The sequence below is a fragment of the Lates calcarifer genome, linkage group LG7_1 (genome assembly GCF_001640805.2).
Source record: "Lates calcarifer isolate ASB-BC8 linkage group LG7_1, TLL_Latcal_v3, whole genome shotgun sequence".
In the NCBI taxonomy this organism is placed as follows: Eukaryota; Metazoa; Chordata; class Actinopteri; family Centropomidae; genus Lates; species Lates calcarifer.
This window is the reverse complement of record NC_066839.1, coordinates 15748608-15762889: the sequence shown is the minus strand read 5'-3', so window position 1 is coordinate 15762889 and position 14282 is coordinate 15748608. Positions and strand designations below refer to the sequence as shown.

At 40.7% G+C, this 14282-nt stretch overlaps 2 protein-coding genes across 2 annotated transcripts; both read right to left on the bottom strand.

Moving 5' to 3' along the window:
• Nucleotides 1-1107: 1107 nt before the first annotated feature.
• LOC108896924 (T-box-containing protein TBX6L) lies at nucleotides 1108-5589 on the bottom strand. The gene is given in 4 exon segments (XM_018696240.2): nucleotides 1108-1302; nucleotides 1962-2264; nucleotides 2266-3159; nucleotides 4930-5589. Coding segments are annotated over 3 exon segments (1215 nt in total). The 5' UTR covers nucleotides 3124-3159; nucleotides 4930-5589; the 3' UTR covers nucleotides 1108-1248.
• Nucleotides 5590-9177: 3588 nt separating this feature from the next.
• LOC108896898 (uncharacterized) lies at nucleotides 9178-10101 on the bottom strand. The gene has a single exon (XM_018696192.1). It carries the CDS (start codon nucleotides 10099-10101, stop codon nucleotides 9178-9180), a length of 924 nt encoding a protein of 307 aa, XP_018551708.1.
• Nucleotides 10102-14282: the final 4181 nt, after the last annotated feature.

Here is a 14282-nt window from a genome sequence, read left to right as displayed (position 1 = left end):
CAGTAAAACATGCACAAATTGTCAAAGATCAGTCCATCTTACCGCCAAGAGACACAGCCATGGCACTGTCTTGTTCTGGTAGGTTCCTTGGAGGCAGCGGCAGACGAACCCCCAGATACTGCAGGTCAATGGACATAGTGGGGTCTAGGGAGCTCAACTTCAAGCCCACTAAAAAGGACAAAAGAAAGAGAACATATTCACATTACATCACCTGCTACAACCTACTCAAACACTGGGATGTTTGTATGTACTCACCTTCCTGCAGCACAGGATGGATGACCTGTCTGTGTTTGAGAACTCTGAGATCCTGCAGCAGGATAACCTCCAAGCGAGTGATCTTCTCTTCATCAGTTTCTGGGATCACCTCCTCTGAAACACCACAGAAATGTTTACAAATAATCATGAATGTGACATTTCCTTCACAGTTAGGTGAGTAAAATAATACTAGGTTAGAATAAAATAACAAAAGTTAAATTTAAGATTTTCATATCATTCAAACATTTAAAATAAATCCAGTCTCTACATTGCTTACCTGTTTGATCCAGTTGCTTCTGAGTTGTTAGGGAAACTGGAGATACAGATGTTGAACTCTTGGCTGGCTTGTTCCTGACATGAACGTCAAGAGCTTCCTGTGACACAAAAGAACATCATAACACTTTTACCAAGGTGCACTCAAAATCATTCTGGTACACAGCCACAAATGCCATTTCAGAAGTGTGTACAACATCAGAGGAAAATCAGCACACCTATTTGACATGAGGTGGATCACTGGAGGAGCCACCATACCTAGATTATATAAAAATAAACTCTAGAGAGACATGCTGATATGTGCTGAGTTGAGTGTAGTGTTTTACCTTTGAGGTGAATGACACAAACAGCAGGCCCTCTACATCATCCAGCTCTGGTTGCAAAGCGACAGTCAGTGATGGGCTGTGGACTACAGTGGGAGAGGCAGCAGCAGCAGTTTTCCACTCTCTTCCCCGGGAATTTGCCCAACGTCTGTTGATCTTCTTCCTTCTCTTGTGGCTCCCAGGTGATGACCTCGGGGTAGACGTTGAGGAAGTCATTACTTTGAAGCCTTGCCGCATCTTAGGGGTTACACTGATGGCGTGGTTTTCTTCCTGTGCTTCCACTAGTGCCTGTTTTTGGACCAGCACAAGCTCACCAAGGGCATGCTTGCCTCTTATACAGGGGACATATGGCTCATCCTTACTGCCAGGGGTAGACATTATGGGCTTCAAGACCAGTCTAGTCCCTTTTCGTATTTGAGGGAGAAGCAGAGTTGGTGTGATGCTTTTTGCTGTAAGACACATAAAAGGGAGCACTGTTTATGGATACTAAACACTTAAACAGTAAAAAGGATTAAATAACAATCTCATTCAAAAATATATTGAATTGTATTGACACAATATATGGCGATGGTATTGTACAGCAGGCACCCATTTCCCTTCTTATGTCTGTGTACTTGTCATGGCAAAACGTGTTCAAATTTTAACATATGTGCCTCTCATCTTAAAGTCTCTAGAAGAAAGTAGAAAAACACCTCACAATATAATGTAATCCCATACAACAGGCTAAATACTGCTTTTGGTTATGTTGAAATTGGTTACTTTTTATGTGACCCCCAAGAATTTAATCTCATTAAGTACCTTTAAAAAATGAAATGCCTTTTTTTTTTTCAATTAAATGATCAAGTTGCTTTATTTCGTGATGTGTATAATGCATGTTTTGCTCACTTATTACTGCAGTATATTTAGCTGAAAGCAGTGAGCCTGCAAATATTTTCAACAACGTAACAATATGAAAACATACCAGATATATGCATAGTAAACATTTTTTTCAGTTGATTGTGACAAAAGCTCACTGAATTCAAGCATTTCAACTTGTCAAAAAGTCTCACATAGTAGCTTGTCATAGTGTGTAACAAAATCAGATGTGAAAACATAAAAAAAAGTTACCATCAAGTCCACAGCTCCCTCTTTGCTTTCATTTTGTTTCAAAACAGAGGACGGAGTGTTTGTCTTCACCACAGGTTTGGCCTCTGTAGTGACTGTAGTGACCCTGTTGAGGCGGGGGTTATTCCCATCCTCCCTGAAGCCTTTTGCAAACGGATTATGATTAATTTTCAGCTGAGTGATCCGAAAGTTCTGATAAGTTGTCACAGCCATAAATTCAGTTTGTGGAAAAGTAAAGGTCATGCTCTCTGGTCCCATAATCACAGGCTGGTCAGGTGTGGGTGTGACCCCATCTGGGACAGGTATCACAGTGTAACCTAGGAATGTAGCGATGCATGGAGTGTAGGACGATATGACCCTCCTGGTCTTGGGGATTATTGGTCAGTTTGAGTTTGTAGAAAGACACTAAGCCACCCATCCACTCTGAGCCTTTGCAGGGTGAGTAATGGTGGGAAAAGGCTCGGATCAGACCCTGGGCCTGGTGTTCCGCTGGTCCAGTGACCTCCCATTTGGATGTGCTCCAGCGGTACCTGTACTTGTCAGATGGAACTATGGACAGGACCAGACTGTATTGGCACTCAGGATCTAGGCCAGCCAGGCGGTAACGGCAGTAAGGGAACATGCGGCGCCCCTGTTTAGTAAGAATCATCTCAGTTCCACAGCTGTAGAACTGCTTCCACACACTGTTATTCTCCAGAGTAACACTGACACCTTTGAAGGTCAGCACAGCAGGAAAGTCATTTTCCACGTCTGGACTGCCAAATGTGGTAGATGGCAAAGCAGACAACAGTGGTAGTGATTCGGAAATGTTGATAATGCTTGTCACTGTACATTTCAAGGAGTCTGACGCTGATGCTATATGTGAGGTAGCTGGGCTTGTTTCAACAGTCCCGTCTAAGGTAGTAGGTGATGTTACAGCAGGCTTGGCTGGGCTAGCTTCAGCAGGTGAAGAGAGAGCTGAGCTGCAGTCATTACTTGCCATGGAGACAGCTCTGTTCTCGATCACTGTCTCACCAGTGAAATTAGTCACAGTGGTAGGAAAAGGAATTGCTGAGGCAGGGGTGGTAGTAGGAGAAGCTGAGGAGGGATCGTTAGTTAAGCTCCCCTTCTCATCCTCAACTGCACAGGGGTCCTCCATGGATGTGAGTTCAGGGTCTGTAGCAGGCATCACCAATGGCTGTTGACGTTCCACCTCATTTGATACCTAACAGAAAATGATGTCATAATAATATTATTTACGCAGTACAGCTGTGTTCAAAAGGTACAAAATACACTACAGATCTAATCAGACAAGACAGAACATAAAAATCTGAATAAACATAAAAAGCCAAAAACAAACAGACATAAAATGCTCATAAAAGTTACCAGAAGCAATTACGGCTCATTCAAGCAGAGCAAACACTGGCGAAAAAGAAAAACAGAGCCAAAAAAGACGAATCAAGAAATGTAAACAAACTGAAATATTCAGCAATCATTACAACCTACAGTGTGCAACTCTACTCCAAAAAGGTTTGGAGAGAAGAAAAATACTTCAAAAGAGCTACTGGCTAATTTGCAGCTAGTTGTAGCATCTGAAGTGTTGCAACATGGTGCTGTTCTAGGATATACTTGGCTGCTGATAAACGTAGTCTTAATTTACAGTGTAACCATATGTTCTGTGAAATCAACTGAAGAAGTGAGATGACTAAAGTCAATCTCAAACCATTGTTATCATATCATACAAAATTAAAGGGCATCCAACCATTGGTTTCTCAGGTTCCTGGCTGTGTGAATGTTGTGTAAGCTAAAAGGCACCTGGACCAACTTTCAGGATATCTGATCTGCATGATTCATAGAGCAGCTCTTTGTGTCCGACAGGAATTCCAATAAGAATCAAACAATTGGAGAGCAGTTTTGGGATAGACCATACCCTCCTGAAAAATAAATTACCCACTAATGGAGAAATTATCATTTATTTACAACCCTAAGTCATACAGTATGTGGTCCTTTAAAAAGCTGGTGCTGGATGTATGGACATATAAAACTTGTATTTATAAGATATATCTACCCCGACTAAACTACCTGATTGCCACTTATGCAGGGAGTTGAGGAAACTTAAGTAAAATATTTCTTTAATTAGACCTTAGTGTAGCATCATACCAAGAATGTAATGATTTGTTGTGATGATGTTGCATTCCATAATTTATGAATAAATAAATAAATAATAAATTACATCTGGTCTAAAGCTTTAAAAAAAAAGGGACCAATACTGAGGTTCTGAGGAAAAAATAGTGTTTGTGTGAGGTGGTGGGGGGCGGGGGTATGCCCCCACCCACTAGAACAGCACCCATTAAAATCAACATTATATCAACATATGTGACTCAATACACTTGAATTAACAAATACATACAGGAACTTACGTTTGAATATTTTTCATGTTCAGACTGAGAAAAGTGGACTTTGCCTTCATGAAGTGGGCTACGAGCTGCGAGACCACTTTGGTGTGACTGACCAATGGCCTGTCTGTTATCACCCAGCTGAAGACATGGCTGAAATGCTCGGACAGGCCCGTATTTTAAGTACGGATAGCGAACTCAAAACGGACTCTCTGTACAACGTTTTCCACCTTTGCAGTTCAAATGATTAATTTCCGTCGACAATAGAGAACAAGCTAAAAAGGTAACCTGTTTTGCTGTTGTTGCCCCCCCCGGGTCAATTTACTGATCACACAGTCACACCAACACACAGAGAGATGCAGTCGTCTAAAGGTGTTAATCGGCCAAACGACTGCCTCAAATGAATTACCACCGGCATGTCTACAACATCAACTCCTAACTATTCTCCGTGTAACTCTTTTTCCTACTAAAATATGAAGCCCCGCTAAGAATTTAAGTTGTTTGACAACAGCTCTCTTCCTCACACACCGCAGATAGGAAGGCCGCCCGCTCCACCACTCACCAAGTTGGAAAAGTTGCAGGTTTCACTAACGCCTCACCTTCCAGCGTCGGTTGAATACCTCGTGGCCAACGGGAGCGACACAATAATAACGTTCACGGTAAAAGTCCAACTGTTGCACGTCGTCGTCGCCGTTGAAAGAGCCTCGCTGAATCCCTCGAACATAAACACAAACTGGCAAATGGAGGCCGAGAGCCACGCCAGTGTGCTCGTATCGACCGACCCGAGCGTGCACGCAGTGAAGCCAAAGCGCATGCACAATATCACCCCCCTTCAATGGCGCGTGATTCCCGGGCCGCAAGCGCGAGGAAAGCGGGAGTCCACCATCCCGGAGATTTTTTTTTTTTTTTCGCTTGTTCCCACCTCGAGCTGAGTCCGCGCGCCGGTAAGGACAACTCTCAGCAAGTTTGCGTGAAAATGTTTCGGATGTGTAATTCCTGTGCTGAGAGCGAAGACCCGAGGCTTTCTCTTCCTCCCTTTGTATTTCCTTTACTTCTTTTACCCTTTCGATCACATTTCTATTCTCACCCTCTCTCAGACACACACATACACACACTCTCCTCTCTGCCCCTCGGTCTCACACACATACACACACATCCGTGCTCTCGGGCTGTGACGTAACACGTTCACCATGGCGGTTGAGCTCCAGTAGCCAATGCGCAAGCTCCCTCCCGAGGATTTTTACCGACCTGTTTTTGCATCATGGTGTCAGTGGCCTGAAAAAAAGACCACAACACACTGCCAACAAAAAGTTAGTTTGAAGCATTGAACAACCAGCGCAGCTTCATTGTTCAAACTCCCTTGAGACAATGTATCAACACTGAGCTGCACGGTCTAAATCAATATTTTCTAGTTTACCTTTTCTATAAAAATACGCCGTAAAAACAACTGTGACCGTTGTTGCTCTGATCAAGATGGCGGCGGGACATTGCAGGAGTATTTGCCTTAATAAAACTGTGGCATAGTAATTAAATAAAACAGCCACGTATATTTTAAAGTTATTCTCTCGCCCTGTGAGGGTTTTCACTAAATTTGTTGCACAGGCAGATGTAGCATGGCGATTGTTGGGTAGTGGCTATTTACTGGATTGCTTTTACATATTTAAAGGTTTTGAAGCCCAAGTCCTAAAGTTTAGTCTTTACTTAAAGAAAAATCAGACTCAGAGTGTCCCGTTTAACTTAATTGTGGCCTAGTTTTAACGTCTAATGCACACAGGGATTGAAATACTATAAATACGGGCTAATCTAACCGAATGCTTGCTCTGTTAATTATTTACCCACAACCCAGTCTTTAAGGTATAGTGCCTTTAACTGAATTTCGAGGTCGTAAACACAAGATGGAATAAACTAAATAAATGTATGTTTACATTTCCAGGAGGTGTATCACCCTCATAATTGTGTATAACCTTTATTTTAGTCTACATATGAGGCATAAAACCTCCTCCTGACGATAATATCAACAAACCAAACAAATAAGGACATTCTGACCGCAGCACACTATTTGGAGCCGATTCTAAAATGCATTATTGTTTAATTTCAGTTTTAATTTTTTGCAGTGGAGTGAAGATGGCTTTAATGTCCATCACAGGTCTGAATTGGCGTTGAGGGGAGGGGGTTGGCTTGGCTTTATGGTCCAAACTGAGTAAAATAATTCAACAAAACCAATGAATAAATGTGGCGAGTACGCATCACAGCTGTTAGGTATGATAAGAAACAGGGATTTAACGCCTCATTACATTTCCCTGCTGAGTAAGAAATGATATTTGAAGCGTTTGTATTTCTCGCTTGTGGCATTAAAACAAACAACTTGACTTTTCTTTAAAGAGTAGGTTTAGTGCGGGTTTCTAACCCTGCCTGAACAGATAATACGAAGAAAGTACCACAATATCAAACGTAACATGTTATTAAACAAACAAGGCGGGGTCTAACCGGCACTAGGAAGTGGGAAAACAGCCTACATGAACCGACCCATCGTTAGTGTTCCACGTGGAGATCTCGTGTTGATGCGCTGCAGCTTGTTCCTGTTGGGCAGCACCTCAGACTCACAGCAAGAATGACCAAACGTGTGCAAATACTCGGCTTTGACAAATTCTAAACAAAATGCTTCTATTTTGTCGTAAGGGATGGACTTTGAAAGGCTCTCACACGCATCTCACACGTTTCATATTAAGACAATACAATATGAATCTGCACAAAGCAACAAAGCAAGTGGGTCTCTCATATGAACCACGTGTGTATGGCTGTAATATCCACAGGCACTTTTTCAATTTTACCAGTAACAATAAATGTGTTTAGATGAACAGATGAAGATGTGATATATCAAATGTAAATATACTTGCAGCTGTAATTTAAATATTATATCTAAAATGATAGAAAAAACAAACCAAGGATGTTACAGTCACACACACACACACACACACACACACATTGCTGCAAAACCAGAGAGGAATAGATGTTTAAAACACATCATTTTGTGAGGATTTATTAAATATTCAAATATTGTTTATTTTTCCTAATAGGTAACTAGAATAAAAACTAACATCTTTATCATTTAACCAGTCTTGTGACACTGTGTAAATTCTGATTTATGATCATCAACTTTATTCTGAAGTTGTTGATAGTGCAAACAGCTTTAAATATCTTTATAAAGATGCCAGAGCAAGACCTCTTTATTGAGTATGTCTTTGTTATTTTACTTACATAACAAACAGTATAGTATGGACTGACAGCTACCACAATGTGATGTCACTGAAGCAAAATCAGCAGTGGCAGTGCAGACAATGAAAAGTGCACAGACTTTGTGTGGCTTTTGTGAGTTCTGTCACAACTGTCGAACTGCATTTAAAATTACCATGAGCAGGCATAATATTTAATCTATCATGACCATTTTAAAGCCAGTGTTAATAAAGGATTGCTTTTGAATTTAGACAGTGGACATGATGTATTGTTTAACAGTGACCTATATTTTGTCAGGATTATATTTAAGGCCCAAATTAAGATGTCAAGAGAGAGAAAAATAATGACCCAGAGTCACACGCAGCCAGGATCTCCTCAGTTTATAAGAGACACTCATACATCATTGTGACAGCAACAGTATTTTCTTTGGTATGTAGTGTAATTTTGGCAGCACACGAGCAAAACAGGCTGTTTTAAAGTTCATTCAGTGTAGATATTTTTGTAACTAATAATTCAAGAGGCCAATTTAACTCCATATTAGCAGAGCTTTAATATCAACCTGCTATCATGCAGATCTAAATACACCTAGCTAAATTTGTCACAAACAGATTCAGTGGGTCACCATGACTAATATGTGACCTCAGTACAATTTCACTTTCAACAGGAGCCAGTGAGTCTTTTCAGTGATGTTACAAAGCTTAACCACAAACTTCATCCTCTTCTTGACTCACATCAAAACAGAATCAATATTAATACTAGACTTACTCTAACAGTCAGGTCAAGGGTCTCAGTACATGACATGCCATTAGAACAAACCTTTCATGGATGAGAGTGGGTGTCAATAAATGATCACTTCAGTGTTGAGTGGCATACCTGAACACACAGCTTCACATCTTATCCAAAAATATAAAATAACAATGTTTACATTTCATGGAGAGAGCAGTAGAGGATGGTGAAATGTCACAGGGTCAACCTATGAATGCTGCTGGTTCTTTGTGTGAGAGAGTGAGCCACAGCATTGCTTCTTCACTCAGCTTACTGTGCTGTAAACATGGGTCATGTCGAAGAGTAATGCTCACTTACAAGTGCAGCTGTTATGTGTAGAATTGTATTGTAAAACTAAGGCAATGTGTGAGTCTGCGTTTATTAGAGTGAAGCGGTGACTTGTTACATCTTTAGTGTTTATTTTAGGTTTACCCTGCACCACATGAGATTGGCTTGCCCTCCCCCTACTGAAAGGCAGTAAAAGAGCCTCTCTAGACATGAAAACATTTGTTTTTTAGGGGTTATGACAGGCATTTGATGCTTTTGTCATTCAAAATATTGCCATATTTGAATGACAAATACTGCAATATGCAATATGGCTGATTTAGAAGGTTCTGAAAACTATTCTTGAAATTGCAAAAACAGCATTTTGTATTTCAGGAACTTTTCCATTTCAAATCATATGTAAATAAAGGTATGAAATTATAGCACAAAGCAATGGTAGGCTCAAAAACCTTTGTGATTTGTTTTGGTTAATATTTCATTACTAAAAACAAGACATTGCTGCAATTTCAAAAGACATTTTCTGATTGAAAATCTGACAAGTCTGGCCTGACAAAAGCTCTAAATTACCTCTTCATCAGGTTCTTGAGAGAGAACAGGTTATTCCCTATCCCGTACACATATGGACTGATGGATGTATAGGAAGTTGAGATAAAGAACTCCATTTCAGCCCAAAAAGGAAAGTCAGTGGGGCTGAAGGTCAGCTGAAAGATCAGGTAGAGAGTCCAGTCTACCTGGAACAATCCCATGGCAGCCAGTATAGCTATCGTGCTCCGCTGAAGCCTCGGACCTTTACTCTTCTTGCTGAAGTGGTTTGACCTGCTCACACTTACCACTGGTGTCACCGTCTTCCTCTGGCTCAGCAGCACCATGATGATAAGACAGCTGGTGACTGTAACGATGGCCAGGGGCACCAGGTTGCACATCACGATGAACACGTATTTATAGAAGCGGTTGAATGTTGGACAGTAATTATCACTACACTGAAAGAAGTCTGGAGGGCATCTGCTTTTGTTCCCTGTGGTGTTGACTGCAGGTTCTTGATTTATGACAAAAACGGGGAAACTGAGGAGCGAGGAGAGCATCACACAAAACCCGCTCACCATCCAGGCTGACCTGGCGCTGTCCATACAGATTGGGAGGTTGACCCTCTTACTTGCATCTCTCAGCTTCTGGTAGCGGAAGATGCTGATCAGGACGGTGAAGAGGATGCTGGTGATTTCACCGAGCACAGTCAGGAACTTGAGTGAGCGACACAACCAAGTTCCGGTGGTGGCGGAGGACGCCTCAAGGATGATAATGTCATAGATGTTCACGATGAGAATTTCCTCCAAGTTGGCTGTAGCCAGTCCCAGAAGAAACAACTCAAAGGACTTCACTCTGGAGATCTTAGTCTGAATGATGGAAAGTATGAGAAATATATTACCACTTAGTCCTATGCAAGAAATGAAAATTCTTAAGCTCAGGAGGTTGGCAGAAAAATCATCCATTGTTAATAGTTAGATCTCACAAAAAGTCACCTCTGTGTTCTTGCCACAGAAGAAGGGAGAGATATGATTTGTCGCATCACTGACCCCCTTGTTATCAAGTCCTCAAAGGTGGCAAGAATCTAGATTGGTGATTGGCTGTGCTTATTATAGAGAAAGGAAAACAAGCAGATGCTGGAAACACTGAAGGGTGGGAGTCATTAAAGTTTTACCTCTGAGCTTTTCAAAGCTTCATCTGGAGACCAGCACTGTGTCTGATTTACAGCACTGACATGTTTTTCCACTGGCTGACATCACCAAACGCAATTCCTGCATGGGCAAATTTATATCCTTTGACGCTTGTTCTCCATCTCATTTTTGTCATTTTGTGGTTTAATTGGCACGCTATATTTTGACTTACAATACACGACTCTGACATTCCCAAAAAATCAACATAATGACATCTTTGTTAACATCTCCCCTATTTCCCATTTGTAAGCAGTTAACTCTAGCAATGTTTCTCAGCCTATTAATTAAAGGTGTAAAAAGTTTTGAGAGGATATGTCAAAGCTGTTAAAACTCAGCAGTGGTAGCAGTGTGTGTGTGTGTGTGTGTGTGTGTGTGTGTGTGTGTGTGTACATGTAAGTATATTCATATACACCTTTATATATGTGTGTGTATGTGTAATTTACCTGTATTTATTACTTGTATTTATTTTGAAAATGTGTGTTGTTAAGAGACGAAATGTTTGCATTCATAGAGCTCACAGTTGTTAGTTGCGTCTCTAACCATTCGTAGTGGTTGAAATTTCCTGTTTCAGAGAAAGAGAATAAATGTACCATAGAATATGAGAGAAGAAAAACTGCACCTCCTTGCAAATTTGCTTAATAAGGCAAACCAGTACGATGATGCTTGGATAAAAGCACAGTATGCTTTACTAGCTAATCCTATTTCTCATAACTTTCACATAACTTTTAATGTAGGGAAATGAAAAAGGAAAAACAATATGTCTGGGTGTGTCAATACTTCTCTTCATGTGTGTGTTGGGGGACAAACAGAGGAAAAGACGTCAGAGGACAGGGGCTTGTGGACCCTGCTGTTGACACAGGACCAGTTCATGTTCCAGCTTGTCTCCTCTCCTCTTTTCATGCACTGTCTAGTTAGCAGACGTTTTCTTCAACTATCCTGCATCCTGATTCAGCTTAATTGTGAATCCCACAGTGTGTATGTGTGTCTGTGTGTAATTAAGAACAAGCCCTACACTGGCAGTAAATGGGTAAACTAAGTGTTACTTAATGAGCCTGGACAGCTTAGGAACTTGTCATCCTTTTTCACCATCCAGTAATTGTCAATCAGAGACTTGATCAAATGGCATATTTCATCCTCATGTGCCCTACAGTTAACTGATTGCTTTTAATCTTATGTTTTTTCGTATGCTACAGGCTTTCTTTTTATTGTAGTCCCAATCCCATTGTTATTTCAGTCTAATACAGTGAGATATAGTTGGGGTTTTCCACAAATCACAAGCTCTTACTTTGTAGATACACTCACCAAAGTGTGTTTTTTGGAAAACCCCTCTTATTAGAGTGAAAAGACAAAGATAGTTTTTTTACGTTGGCACCACAAAAAACTATTTTAGTCACTACCACATAAATAGCCATGCTAATAGCTACAGCAGGGCTACAGCAGTAGGTTTGTATTTGGGCAGGCAAAGAGTTGCTTTGGGCTACATTCTAATGTCAATGGAGTTAGCATGCTAACCTTAGTTAAGTAGCACTAAACACAAACTACAGCGGAGGCCTGAAGGGAGTCTCATTAATTTTATAGGTAGTGGGTTATAAACTGAATCAAATCTGAGGTAAGTTAAGGTTCTTACAATTACCAAAAATACCTGAGAGGGGCATGAATGTGTAATCCAGATTTTATGGCAATCCACTCAATAGCTGTCGAGACTCGAAACCACAAGTGTCAACCTCATGGTGGCGCCAGAGCAAAAGTCACCAATGGATGCTTCATCCTTTGGGGACCAAGAATATGTGTACAAAACAAAATAGCAATCCATACAACAGTTATTTATCTGTGTCAGCCTGATTTGACTGATACAATAGGCCAAAGAGAATCCTCAAACTGCCCTATTACCATGAAAATAGCCTAGTAGTTCTAATTAGACCAAGTGAAAACACCTCTTTGAGTGTACAGGGCCTTTAAAGTTGCAGCAATTAGTATGTGGGAGATCAACCAATCAGCCCCAACAATATTCACCTGTGTTGTATGTACTCTGCCTTTAAGGTGACTGAGAGCAGGGAGAATTACACTGAGAAAGATGCCCACTGTTATTTTTCCCCATTTCTCTTGAACTAGACAAAGAAAATTTGTTACTTCATTGGACATCACATTAAAGTCTGTGTCTTTCCATGCAGCTGAAGCAGCAGACGTGGGTACAGTAAGTCTGAGGCCTTACTCAGAGCTCCACTGGGCTCCCACTCCTGAAATCACTATTTAGACCTCAAGTTTCAACAGCTTGTGGTACAGCTGATTTTGCCATTGTGTTACAGTAATGACTGTAATGTGGATGAGGACTTCTCAACATAGAATTTTATGTCAGTGTCACATGTGGTGTTGAAATCCTGTGTTAAAATATAATTGATATCAACTGTCACAAATATATGTCTTTGGGGAATTGTAGTTTTTTTGTATGTATGCATAATTAAATTAAATTATGCATATTTTGAAATAGTCCTTTTTCACAGAAGACATTTTGAAAAAAGCACAGGTGTGTTGTTATCAATGCCTGAGATTTGTAGACTATGATACATTTACTGACTTGGATTATTCAGAGTGGAGATATGGACTTGGAGACTGAACCCAACATACACATGACCTTGATCATTTGAACTCAAATCTGAAAAATGGGACTTAGGACTAAACTTGGACTTAAGCCATGGCACCTACAACACTGCATACAATTTAACCAAATGGTAATATGTGGGAGCTGCTGTTTTTGAATGTGCTTGCCACTTTGCTTCAGCTACTGTTCAAGAATTATACTGCTTGGTGGAAGATTTACATTTAATTATCAGTGAAAATAAAACACACTTGACTCTTGTGGTGAAGTCCTAACTGTTAAAAAAAATCCCTTGTCTGTGGAGTTAACAGTACAAAATAAAACACAAAAACTGAAAGTGCATGGTTGATTTGGAAATTTATCAAGAATGGAGTGTGAGAGAAAAAGCATTCTACAGTCTATTGGGAACAATAGACTTAGAGAGAACTTGATAAATATGAAAAGCCTTGACCATTCAGGATCTCACAAGCACAGTGGGTGGCTGTGTTGTAAATGTGACACCACCTTTCAATGGGACAACCTGGATTCAAGCTCCACCATCAGCAAGTGTCTGCATTAAAATGTCCTCAGCAGATCACTGAATCTCTCCCAGACTGAGGGTCTCAGGGAAAGAAATTTTTGCTGGGTCCAGGAAATAGAGACTAACCTGTATTGCCTCTGGTGCCAGAATGTCTCTGTATCACTTAGTTTTAGGGCAATTTGATGAAACACAGCTTTATTATAAAGAGCACTGACCAGCCAAGGACAAAAGCCATGGACATTAATGCAGGGTCCTAAGTTTAAACAGCATTTTTATGGAGCTTATTCCTGGAAAATGTTTAGAAAATGAATAGAAATTATATATCACTATGTGACAAACTATGAATTTGGGGGTTTGGGACTCAACCTGGTAACCTTTGGTACAACCTGTTCGGTGTATCAAACATTCCATATACATTACTGTAAATGATTACTACCATATTCTTATTTGCCTGAGTTAGTTTATGTATTAACCTGCTTATGAGATGCATAATGCAACAAGCATGCAAAGCCAGTGTCCATGCCGTGTTAATAGCCTCCATACATTGCTGGCTCCTTGCTTTAGGGGTAATGTATGATTATACAGAACAGTAATTACACCCAAAAGTGTTCAACTTTATTAGGAATATACATGATTTGGGTTACACTCATATTTGCAGTCCTTGGCATGGGGGCCCCCGCAAGTACCACAGGAGTGGTTTTCCTGGCCCGCACCACACTTTGAGGCACACTGTGTTTGTGTACAGGTGCTTCCAGACTGCCTGACAGTCATCGCCGTGTCCAATTAATGCCACAGCGCATCCCTCCAAGAAAGTTAACGGGGTGGATCCAACGAGGCAAC

Excerpts from the sequence above, each read along its gene's own strand:
- LOC108896898 (XM_018696192.1), bottom strand. The coding sequence starts at position 10,101 with ATGGATGATTTTTCTGCCAACCTCCTGAGCTTAAGAATTTTCATTTCT.